Below are 12755 nucleotides of genomic sequence, written 5' to 3'. Positions count from 1 at the left end.
CAGTTCACAAAGCTACGTGGTGTTCAATGAGAAAATATTGCAATTTGCGCTCATGTTAATGTATATAAATAATTTGCAGCAGTAATTATTGGTCTAAATGTTAACTCTGGGACTAAATCATTAATTTTGTTGGACTTTAAAACGTTGATCTGTTCCAATTTTTAGTTGGTAGAAATTCCATACATGACCCATGTGTGTAGTATCGGAGAGTTAGAGACAAAATTCACAAAAGAAGACATGTATTCTACCATTCTTTGTAAATCAACAAAAAAAATTGTTTTTAATGATTATTGCTTTTCACCATAAAGCAATTACATAAAAAAAAGATCAATTCACAACATCTAAATTGAGTAAAAAAATACTCCACGACACTTGAGACATTATTTTAGTTATTTAAACAAACATTTAATTGATTTATCATCTCTTGTGCTGTATCATTTTACACAGCACAAGCCTAATATCTTTTTTTCTAGTATCCCAGTGCCTTGAAAAGTGAACTTTATGTATAGATCTGCGCTCTGTGAATTGCCGCCCCTGTCCTGTCCAGCGCAACTATGACTGCGTTTCTGATAGGACAAAAAAGTTTTATGCCTCAGCCAATCCTAGCGTTCCCCTGCGTAACGTTCGTAAGTCTCTCAGCCAATCACAACCGTGAGCGCTGGACAAGCAGGGGAGAACCTCCACTACTTTTGATTGCCCACTCTCACTTCGAACCGGTGTCAACAAACAACAACAACATCCTCGCCATAGAAACGACGCCCTGGTTGATGTGGTCTTTAAAAACAGAACCCGTTAAGCTGAGAAACACACGCCCTTCAAGTCCCTTAAAACCAAATTTCATCTTTTTGACGTCAGTTTTTGACTCCTTCGGGGGCTGTTGCTGTCCCGGGATACTCCGGTGCTTAGCTGTAGCCCGGAGCTCAGCTAAGCCCTACCGAGGCTAACCGGTGCTAACTTCTCACAAGGACGGAGATTTTTCCATTTACCGACCGACTCCTGCTGCTGTTCGCCGCAGGAGAGAGCCCTCCCCGGGAAAAGAGGAGGTCGGTGCAGACGGTGGGGGTGGTGGAGGTATGACTGCGTTGGCGGGGTCAATACCCAGGATGATGCGACCCACGCTGGCTCAGAACTACCCCCGCAGCGGCTTCCCACTGGAAGGTAAAGCGCGTCAAAATGTCGATTTAGTGACGTCGGAAAAAAATTGACTTTTAAAAACTTTCTATTGAGAAGTCAGTCATGGACTCTGTGCCTAAATGGTTATGTAAAGACTAAAAGAAGGACTTAAGTGAACTAAAACGTGTCGGTTAAGTCGATTCTTTATTTCTTAAATACACTTTTTCAGATTGGTATAACTGTGGAAACTTCGTGCCAGTTCTGTCCACCTTGTTTTACAGTTTGCTTTGCTGAGATTTTAGATAAGCTACATTTTTACACACTGACGAAACATCTATTACTCCAAGTGCTACAAGTAGTTTCCTATTCCAAAATAAATAGCTTTTTATTAGAGATCCCGAAGTGACCGGGCTCTATCCTGAGAAGTTCCCCTCATATTTTTAATATTTAAATTTACAGTGTCTACCCCGCTGGGTCAAGGCCGAGTCAACCAGCTCGGAGGGGTTTTCATCAACGGCAGACCTCTGCCCAACCACATCCGACACAAGATCGTGGAGATGGCCCACCACGGGATCAGGCCGTGCGTCATCTCCCGACAGCTCCGGGTCTCCCACGGCTGCGTGTCCAAAATTCTGTGCAGGTACCAGGAGACGGGCTCTATCAGACCCGGAGCCATCGGAGGCAGCAAACCCAAGGTAATTTCATTTATATTTTCTTACCTCCAGTCTATCAAAGTAAAACTTATGCATGCACTTGCGTAATAACCTGTTGATTTTGTAAAACGGCTTACTTGTTTGGTCAGCAAATAAAACAACTCTTGTGTTTAAAGCAGGGAACAACGCCGGACGTCGAGAGGAGAATAGAGGAATACAAGCGGGAAAACCCGGGTATGTTTAGCTGGGAGATTCGGGATAAATTACTGAAGGATGGGATATGTGACCGCAACAACGTTCCTTCAGGTAAAAAGGGAAAAAAAGAGAAGAATTTCACGTAATTTTTGGCAGAATTTTTAAAGTTATGTAGCCTAATTTATTTTTCATAATTTAAGTACCTGTTTTTATCTTACTTTTTAAAATTTGTTTGTTTCAAAAAAAATAATAATACAAATAAAACAGTAAAGTATTGAAAGGATCGTTTTTACATAAATATATACACATTTTAGATAATTCTTCGTCAGTGTAAATCCAATTGTCAGCACAATTCTTTACTTTTACATATATATTCACCTAATCTTTATTTTCATGGTGACATCATCAATTTGTTTGAAACCTCCGCTTTTGCAGTGAGCTCCATCAGTCGCATCATGAGGACTAAGTTTGGGGGGAAAGGTGAGGAAGAAGAAGAGGAAGACGAGATCGAGAAGAAGGAGCTGGAGGACAGTGAACGGAGAGCCAAACACAGCATTGAAGGCATCTTGGGAGACAGATGTGAGTTTACTTCTTGAGTTTATATTTTGGCTTGGCGAAATGTTCACGTTTGTTTTGCAATTTAATTATTGGAGAGGCTTCTGTGAAACTTCACCACATTTAGCAAAGCAGTTTGAAGAAGAATATTTGACTAGTAATATTTCACTAGCTGTGGCTTAAAGTTGCTGGATGTTGGTAAAGAGTGTGGGTCAACCTTTGTGAGGAATTCTTTATCGATCATTTCTCTTCACTAATGCTTTTCCCATGAGGCCCTATACCGTAAATCAAACAGCAGGCGATGGCTCTGTGCGGGAAGGAGGAGAATGCATGTGCGTGATTGTCTGTGTGAGTGTGTTGAGCAGTGGTTTAAAAGCAGTAAATGAATGGCCTTTACAGTAAGTCTGTATAGCCTTTCAGCATATATTCTGTAATGTTCTAGTGTGGCATTATAAACCCATCAACCATTTAATTTCCTCATTCATTATTAAAACTAATCACACTGCTCTTTATTGCTGTGCTTATATAGTTTGAAATCCATATTGAAGACCAGATCAATTTTTATTAGGGCTGCAAACTGTTACAAGCAGTGGAAAAAGTTTTAAAGGCAGAACTGTTTTCATGAAAGAAAATATTTGCTAATGCTAGTGACTCTAAGTAGTAAGTTTTTATGAGGAGTAAAAAATTAACAAGTAAAATGCCAGAGAAAACCCTCAGAAATTGCAGATTGAACCTTTTGCTGAATACAAGTAGCTATTCCAGATTTGTGGGATATTTTGACATTTTGCACTCATTTCGTCAAACTTTGCTACATTAGGGCAAATTAGATTGTTTTTGAATGTCATTGCGTTGTTTTTTTATGCTTGGCTTGCACCACTAGAGTGGAAATTTGTGTTGCCTGATGGCATTCTGTAATTTCCATATTATATTACAGTTCTACAAACATACATCTTTTAACATGTACACCTTGCTGTGACTGACAGAGGGAAAACTGTTAGGGTAATGAGTCTGTCAGAGTTTGCTAGCTTAAAATAATTTAATTTAGTTTATATCCAGCTGGGGGAAAAAAAATCAGCTCTGTGAAATTTAAGCAAGATTATGACACTATTTAAATATTAGTTTATAAATGTTTTGTTAAATAATTATTTAGTTTTCACCGCGTCTTTATTTTGATAACAGGTCCTACTTAAATCTTTTGAATTTCACTCAAGTTAAATGTAATTTATCAAATGTTGTGTATAGAACAGTAAGGCTTTTATATTTATAAGAATCTGTCAGTTTAGTAAGCCACAGTGCTAATGTCAAGCTTGCTAGCATATCGTGCTTCCTAGCTTTGAAGTTTACATTTTAGAATACGTTTAAATAGTTTAGCCCTATTTCACTGATAGTTTCAAAACTAGGTGAAATTGTCAGTTTCACATCAAATATTAATTCTGTCTGTTTTCAACAAGATAAATGAACACAATTACTTTGATAATTAGAATTTGTCAAACTTTTACTAGTTTTTTCTAAGAATCACATTTCCTCTTTTTTCCCATTCTGAAATATTGATGTACATCATTCTCAAATAAAATACATGCAAATTGTCCACAATTTTGTTGGTTTAACTGTAACACTCAGATTTTTTAGTGTATGACTAGTAGCTTAGAAAAAAAACTTTTAACACGTAGCTTAATAAGCTTATGGTGCAAGCAGATCCCCCTGTCAGCAACAAAGTGAAGACTATATTGTTCCCAAAATATTGATCTGTTGGTCAAATATGTTTAAGGCGCCAAATGTCAGCATTTGCTGCCGCTTGCTCCTGCGTCAGTAGGGGAGGAGAGATAAAGGTCCTTGGTTCGAAGAGACAAAATGTCCCCCAGATGAGTTGATCAAACATTTGTTCAACGGTCTCCATCTCCTCACAAAGACACGCCTCGCGCGCACAACGGGACGCTCGCGGATGAACTTGGGAGACAAAGGCTCGCGAGTCCATTTGAGGCTCACGCTTGGGCTGCGCGCGGACAAAAGGCCAGCTTGGAAACAGCTTTGGCCGCCGCTAAAGTAGAAGGAGAAGAAGGCGACCTGCTTAATATTCAGCCAGAGGAATAGAAAGGAAAAGGAGAGTTTCACAGAAAGAGGGAGAGAAAAAACCCGACGCAAGACATTATGAGGCCGCAATGAAGGATGAATTATTCAGGAAGCGCTCCGGCTGCCCCGGCACGGCTCGGAGGACCCGTTCACCGGCTATTTTCATCTACAAAATGTTTTCTTTTAGGGTTCGCCTTAAGAAGCCCGCTGCCATTCAGTTAGGCAATTCAGACTTGTGAAAGCCACCTACAGCCCGAAGATGCGCGCTCACCCCCTAAAACAGTGGCGCGCATGAAAATCCCAGCTGGTGAAATCGGCCACAAAGCTTTAACAAGAAGGCTGTTTCTAAAAGCCAACACGAACTTATTTAGAGTGTATATAATTCATTGTGAGACACCAATAAAATTCGATAAAATAAAGCAATTGCAGAAGAAAAAAAGACATTATTGCCCTCGTGGCTTTTAATAAACACTATAATTGCACAGTTAGCCATTCTCAACTGGTCCACAAAACAAAGAGAACTTCTCCAGCCTGATGTAACTCGTGAGCTATCATTGATCCTTTGATGGTGCCCTGGCCTTGGCCTCTCAAACATTAATAATGTCCTCTAAATGATGTCGATATTGTGCCATGTCTCGTTTTAATGACCGAGGGGGGTGGGGGCATTACCGAGTGTTTTCGGTGAATAGGGACCAATGTTCTCCCGGGGAGAACCCCAGTCTGGCCCGTAGCACAGCTTGACAATGGGGGCCCCGGGCAGCCCGTCCTCTGCGCTGCATGCGCACAGCTCCGAAAACTCAGCCGCTTGCCCTCCCCTCTCCTCCCAGCCGCTCCTTTTCCCCTCTACCCCCACTTGCTCTCCTAAATCTCTTCAAGCAGATTAAATCGACTCTTTTATTTCATCGCACTTTCATCTGGAGAGCGACACCGCCCCTCTCCCTCTGTTTCTTTCGCTCTCCGTGTGTCTCTCGGAGCCTGCGGCGCACAGCTCGGGTTATATTTGCGCTGCATCCTCCACGGCGCACAAAGCAAAGTCAATCTAGTTTGTAAAGGAACCTTATTAGGGCGTGTATTGTCAATTTGCGGGTTAATTATGCATATGTTTTGTTTCACTGGGACTGATTTTACATCGAGAGCTCAAACTGTTTACTTTGGAACAAGGAGCCTATTATCTTCCCAGATGATAACTAGCATATTCTCTCCTTTAGGCAATGGAATACCAGCTGTACATAATTAAAGAGATACACAGTGGCCTAAATAGTCATCAGAATGTGTAAACATCATGGTCTGAAAGTCACTTGTTGATTTTTTTTATTAGAAACAATACTTTTTTACAAATAATTTTTTATGTTAAGTAAAAAAATATCTAAATAATACAAAGTTTGCTTTTAAACTTAAATAATATAAATGTATTTAACAGTAACATCTTACAAATTCTTTAAGCGTTAAACAGGAAGACTTTAGGTCTCAAAAACCTATATACCCCGCTTCATTTTTAGATTTATTTGACAACAGTTTTGGCCCTCCAGGCCCACTTTTAGGGCCCTGGCAAACTGTTAACATCATGGTAATTAACCCTGAAGACAAAGTTAATGATTAAAACAGACATGGTGTACCCGCCTCCACCCTTCTCCACCCTCCTCCTGCCTCACATATTCACAGTGTATCTTTGAGAGTCCGAACTTACTTAGGTGAAATTAGCCCGATAATACAGAGGAGCCTTGTCGAGCGCCAATACACTTACATTTACCCCGGCCGTTTGTATGCACACACATGTCCACACATTCCACTCTGCAATGCAAACAGTCAAAGGGATAACTTTATTTTGGTGAAAGAGGATCCTGGAAAGGGCTAATTGAATAAGCCCAGGATCTTTGAAAAACCCCTACCATGGTGAGCGCAGTCATCATGTCATAATTAGGTTTATTGAGGCACATTCCTTCAATCTGCCTCCATTCTGCCGGCCTCATTGTGTCCACAACCCCAGGCCAGTAGCTCAGGGACAAAAGGGAACCGTGCACAGACAATACATGAAAGAGCTATAAAGATTTAGCCAGCTTTGTCACAGAAACAGAGCGGGACTTTGTTTGTGTAAATAATGCAACTGAATGAGAAACTTAGGTTCCTCTGCCACTTGGGGTGTGGGACCTTGAGCTGCAAATGGTACGAGGGGGGCACAGTCCACATTGGTGCCACAGCAGAGGAGATGAAATAATATGAAGAACCTGCAGAACTAGAGGAGGAAGGAGCAGACAAGGAGGCAAAGATTAGGTTTAGAGCTAAGTGAGGAGATTTATTTTAGTGATGAAAAAGTTTACAGGAGACATTTAAACCTCAATTTTGATTGATGATATTGCTAATGAATGGTTGTTTTCTGGGAGCATTTTTTCCATAGTTTTTGACACAGAAATGATCTATATAAAAAACATTAAGAATCATAAACCCAGCCACCCAAGAACATATACAGTATAATGGATGCATTTGTAGACTAATTTGTAGCCGTTATACAGCAAACAACTAAGTCAAAATCAAAATTTCCAACTGCATAGGGTATAGCAGTATTTTACACAATGATTTAAAACACACTGATTTAATTGATTTAATTTAAAATAGTAAAGCAATACATTTTTACTGCTGTTGCAATAGTAAAATACCAAGCAGAGCATTACAGTGGTTATAAGGCTAACTATAACATTTTACTTTGATTCTGATACAGAAACTTTAGAATAAAAAAACTGTGTTGTACTTTTCAAGTACTTATTACTACATATATATTTTCTGCTCTTTATACTGTAACACAAGTCTAACTTTATATCAGCTTTTAGGCTATCCTCTCTGCAGTTTTAAAATAATTCTTTCTTGTTAATACTGATGGATGGCTCTCTTTAGTTTCCGCATCACTTTTTGCAACCTACAATATTTGTACGAATCTATATGAATTTGCCTTCCCTTTAAGCAAGAAAAAATGAAGCGACTTGTCTGCAGCTATTTAAACAGCAATACTCAGCAACAGGTGGAGGAGGGGAATCACGGCATTAGTCATTTCTCTACACAGCCACAAAAATCAGTTCCCTTCTACACGTTATCTGTCATATCATCAAAAAAGTTTTAGGGTATAGAAATATGATAATTTAATGGTACAAATTGGAAAGAAAAATGTGCACAGTGGAGGTTTTTGGAAATAGAAAAATATGATAATGGTATACATATTACATTGTCATGCCACCGGGTTTGAAATGACAAACATATGCAGCTATTCTGGAGTTCTGAACATGTAATAATCCTTTAGTTTTTGAACATTTGTTCTGCATCAAAAGCTGTAGGTCAGTGGAACTGCATTCCAAGTTTGGAATAAGAAAAAAAAACAACCTTTTTAAACTGTTTAATGTGGAATTTGTCAGTCTGAAAACATGTTTGCAGTTTTCTGCCTTTAGCTTTTTTTACCGTGAAGCTTTTTTTTTAAACAAATATGTTTGGGTTTCAGACAAGAGAAAAGTTTATTTGACATTTCGAAGCACTTTTCAGACCAATCATTTGTGTAATTGGGACAGCTGTCAGCAAATGAACTTATATTAAAACTGATGGCCCTGGTATTTTTAGTGTTGCTGTTTTTGTCCCAACAAAATTTGACAAAGACAGGAAAAAAGAAGATCTTGATGAGTCCTATAATAGCTATTGGCTATTACTGGACTCCACCAAATGTGTTGTGAAGAGGGCTCTGTCTGTCCAAGGAACGGATGAATGTGTCACTCAGAGAGTCCCTGGGCACAAGGGCAAGGGGGGCACAGGGGCCAAGTGGCGAGCACCAAATCACTCTCCTCTACCCTGGGGCTCTCTCCGTCTCCCTAGCCCTCTGCACCCCTCCCTCTCTTCTAATAAGGCCTTGCATGATGACTATCCAAGCATGAAAACATAGTTATCTGCAAATGAATGGCTGCTCTATGCTTCATTAAAGCCTCTTTTTGCTTTCACACTCTTATTGTGACCTTCTGATATCAATTCAAAGGGCAATTAATGAATGCACACCAACTTTGAAGTCAGAACGATTTTCTGAAAGGGTGGGGCCCAGAGAGGTTGCGTGTGTTTAGGCGCATGTGCGTGTTTGAGGGAGTATTTGGGGGCACCCCCTCCCAAATAAATTTGCAGTAGTGCCCCCAGTCTTCACCCGCGACGGACTGAGCCACATTGAGCGGCGAGCGCGCCCCAAAGATGGTTTGAAGGGAGTGAAAGAGTGAAAAGGCTCGGCGAAGGTCAAGTAGAATGGCTGGCTTTCAAATAAGGCCCCTCTTTATCTGCTGCAAGTATGCACCATAGGCCCAACAGTTCAGTTGGGGGGGTGGACGGGGGAGAGAGGTTGTTTTTACATCTGGGTGAGTGTGTGTTTCAGAAAAAGTAAGGCAGAATCTCTCTTGCATGTATCCGTTTGCTTGTTTGTGAGCTCAATTGTTTCTAACGTGTGCATACGTGCAAGTGAGCTTACCGGGGTCAGGGTTGAGTGTCAAGAGATGGCAGAGGCCAACGAGGGGGCAGTAAACGCAGCATCCACGTAGCTGATGGGGGGACAGGCAGCTGTCAATCATCTGACTGATGAAGCCTGACTTTCTTTCAGAGCTTTGTTAACTAATTAGCCTAAAGCCTTCTGAGGGTGTGGGAGAACGGTGGTTAAAAAGCATGTTTATGTAGTAGTCATCCCATGTGGGAATATCTTCTCCGATAACCCATAGGTGTACTCTCAAACAGTCATATTTATGCCATTATTTGTTTATAAACCTAGGTACAAAATGCTGTGAAGAAGAATTAAATCAGTTGAATCTAGAGTTTCACCACTCTCTGAAACTTGATTACAGGAACTTTCTTGTTCCAACATTTGTTGCCAAACCAGGAGTTCCTTGGTAATATTTACCATCTGAGACCAGAGGTAGAAAAAATAGGAAAATCAGAATTCCCCTCACCCATATGAAATGAACGCACCACTTTGCAGCACATTGCTCTGTTTTAAGTATGTTGCTGTTCAAGCAAATGCCTGTGGGAGATAACTCTGCTGCATAAAAAAGATCGCCTATAGGCTCTGGAATAAAGGGAGAAAAAGTCAAACATCCTTTATATCTATCAACAAATAAAAATGGCAGTGATAGCAAACTGGATTTGTGACATGTCCCCCTCTGTCTGCTGCTGGGATGTTTTTTTTTGTAGTTTAGATAGAAGAAGTCTTTGGGGTCATTGGGTCCCGGTAAGGTCACTCTCCCCCAGCGCTGCACAGGAAACAGGGTTAGAAACACATTTAGCTACAAATGACAGGTAACCACCTCCTCATACCCTTCAACATCCTCAAGCACACTCCCTGAAGTCCCCGCTAACAGCAGCAGACTCTTTAAGACTGTCGTCATGTAACAAGGCTTTGATTGATGAGAGTTTGCCTTTGTGTGTGTGAGGACATGTGCAGCGTTTTCCAAGCAGTTGCACTACATGAACTTTTCCAAATCTTTTCACATAACAACCACAAACATTTTTTTTTATTTTAAATCAACACAAAGTAGTGCATAACTCTGAAAAAGATGGAAATTATTCATTACTTTTGATAATTTTTACAGAGGGAAATCTGAAAAGTGTGGCCATAGTTGTATTCATCCATCCAACATCCCAGCCCCTCAACATGAAGCTTTCATATGACATTAGGTGCAGCCCTGGTTCAAGTTGATGTGCACTGTTTGTTTTTCACCAGGCAAGGTATTTGATCTTGGTCGATTTGTTGTTGTGCCGTCCTACTTTCATTTTCAGATGGGTAGATTGAACAGAGCCCTCTCTGTTCAAAGCTTGGGATATGGTTTTACAACATAGCCCTGATTTCAACTTCCCCATCACTTCCTCTCTGACCTGTCGGCTGCTTTTTTATATCCCTTATGCTGTTGTTTGTTCACTAATGTTCTCTACTAAGCTTTTGAGGCCTTCACAGCACAGCTGCATTTATATTTATAAGGTGAATTCACGCATAGGTGGACTGTTATGAACACAGTTGATGGGACAGAAGTTTGTTTGGAAGTATCAAACTAAAGGGAGTGAAATACAAATGCATGTCACACTTTTCTGATTTATCTGAAACGTTTAGAAAATCATTAGTTGGTTTTCTCCTACTTCACAGTTATCCTCTATATTGGTCTGTCACATAAAATCTTAACAAAGTACTCAGAGGTTTCTGGTTGTAAAGTGATATACGTGAAAATGCCTCGAAGTTATGAAAACTGTTTTCTGCATATTCATCTTCCATGCAGGATGCATATTCTCTCATTTTCAGCGCAGCTGTCAATGTAGCAACTTCTTAGCAAGTCAAGTGAGTTTACCATCCTACCACTCCTCCTCCCACACACCCACTCACACACAACAATTCATGTAGACCCACACGCACCATGTTTTTCTTAACCCAGCAGAAAGCGTCACAGATGGGTCCGTAAGCTGTCAGCAAAGCCATTATCCAGGCCAGCATCTGCCTGCCTTGACTTCTATGTACTGTTTAATGCAGTCGACCAGTCACTTAGTCCCACAGCTCCTGAATGGAGGCAGCATGGTCGTCTCCGCCCAAATAAATGCTGCGTTTGTCTCCTCTGCCTTTTGTTTTCTGTGTTTTTTGAGAGAAGTAGGTGGAGAGAAGGGGGAGATGTGTCAGAAGCTTGATTTACCCTCACTATTAACCAAGATACCCCCCCCCCCCCACCACCTCCAACCTTTGCCTCTGATGAGTTAGCCGTACGTCCAAACTGTGGTGTAAATAACACGCATATGGTCGGCCAATTCCCAGCGGCCCCACAATCATGCACACATGCATTTATGCTCGGTCTGTACTGTCTCGTGTCTCAGTGGACATATTTAAGCCTTTGTGTCCCTGTTCGACCCCCCCACTCTGCCTCTCAGAAATTTGTCAATGCTGAAAGTCTTTCCAATAGACTGTTGCAGCTAAATCCTCGCCTCTTACTTCTCCTCCTTGTTTTCCTCTCCTTTGGGATGGCGTAGCATGGTGGGAGCCATTTTGGGCTTCCTTGGCTCAGGAGAGGTTGTTTTGGCTCAGAGCCCCTCGTGCTGTGTGCCTCTCAGGTCCTCAGTTTGGTTAAATTAAACAGTTTTCTTTTCTCCTCCAACCCCCAACAGCAACCTCCTTTTTTATTTGCAGCTTAATGCTCCGCAGCTCACCCAGGCCGTCTCTCCAGGCCCTTTCGTACTCAGATCATTTGACTCTTTTAAGGCCCATATTTTCTCATATTTGGATGAACTGACGAGAGAATCATATGCTCTTTCCTGGAGAAGAAATATATATATATAGCTGTGTAAATACAGCATTTTAAGATTTAGGGTGTATATACATGCAGGAAGTGATATAAACTATAGAGTGGATAATTTGATTCGCCGTGGCTATGTGGCGGTGCCAAAGTGATACAATCAGATCTCAGGGATAGCGAGACGATGATGGCATGCAGGTCTCTGTGAAACCATAAGTTAGAAAAGCTTTCACCACTATATCTTTAGCTAAACTTCATCTCCTCCATGTTGGAGTAAGCAGGCTAATATACTGCTGCTGATTCAACATCACACTCCATTATCAATAAGGGTAAAGATGTGTTCAAAAGGGAGAGACTTAATTGATAGTAGACGCCTCAGGGCTGACATGATTATCGTAGCCCTAAAGTGCATGCAGGATGAGGGGAAAACTGTTGCATGCTGTGTTGTGTAATAGATGTGGAGTATTGCACTCCTTGTGTCTTTTACCCGTTTAAGCAAGTTGTAGAGAACTTCAAGCTTTTGGGTTGATTAGGTTGCTTCCTTGTCACAACCAGCTTTAACATTTGCTGTATTTTAAGGAATTCATATGGTTTTCTTAAGGTACAACCAAACTTTTCATAGTAATAAACTAACATCAAGTGATGAATAATTGCGAAGTCACAATTATTTTACAAATTATAATTTAAAATGTGTTGTTTGTAATTCACAATGGCCTAAAAGAGTCAACAAAATGTAAAAGCCGCATGACAAGAACTAAAGCCACAACAGAAGGTTTGCAGAAATCATGCTTGCACGTTTATCATAACTACCGTTTTTGCATAAGCTCCTTTTTAGCAGGAATTCCATTTTAATATCAATTCCTTTTGATAAAAATAACATTTGACATAACCTCTGTTTAGC

The 12755-nt window shown here is 40.7% G+C and overlaps 1 protein-coding gene across 9 annotated transcripts in view; it reads left to right on the top strand.

Moving 5' to 3' along the window:
• The first annotated feature begins 719 nt into the window (after positions 1-719).
• Positions 720-12755, top strand: part of pax3 (paired box 3) — a 29354-nt gene continuing 17318 nt past the window's right edge. For 4 of the 9 annotated variants that reach the window (XM_014471333.2, XM_005805878.2, XM_023352040.1 and 1 more), the window contains exons 1-4: positions 720-1158; positions 1573-1808; positions 1943-2072; positions 2397-2540. In XM_014471333.2, the coding sequence (XP_014326819.1) occupies positions 1074-1158; positions 1573-1808; positions 1943-2072; positions 2397-2540 (595 nt within the window). In that variant the 5' untranslated portion in view covers positions 720-1073. The remainder of the gene's footprint in view (positions 1159-1572; positions 1809-1942; positions 2073-2396; positions 2541-12755) is intronic. The other 5 variants (XM_023352043.1, XM_023352041.1, XM_023352046.1 and 2 more) reach the window with 3 other exon arrangements.

The sequence above is a fragment of the Xiphophorus maculatus genome, chromosome 18 (genome assembly GCF_002775205.1).
Source record: "Xiphophorus maculatus strain JP 163 A chromosome 18, X_maculatus-5.0-male, whole genome shotgun sequence".
Taxonomy (NCBI): domain Eukaryota; kingdom Metazoa; phylum Chordata; class Actinopteri; order Cyprinodontiformes; family Poeciliidae; genus Xiphophorus; species Xiphophorus maculatus.
The sequence above is the reverse complement of the archived record's forward strand: the minus strand, read 5'-3'. Positions and strand labels throughout refer to the sequence as shown.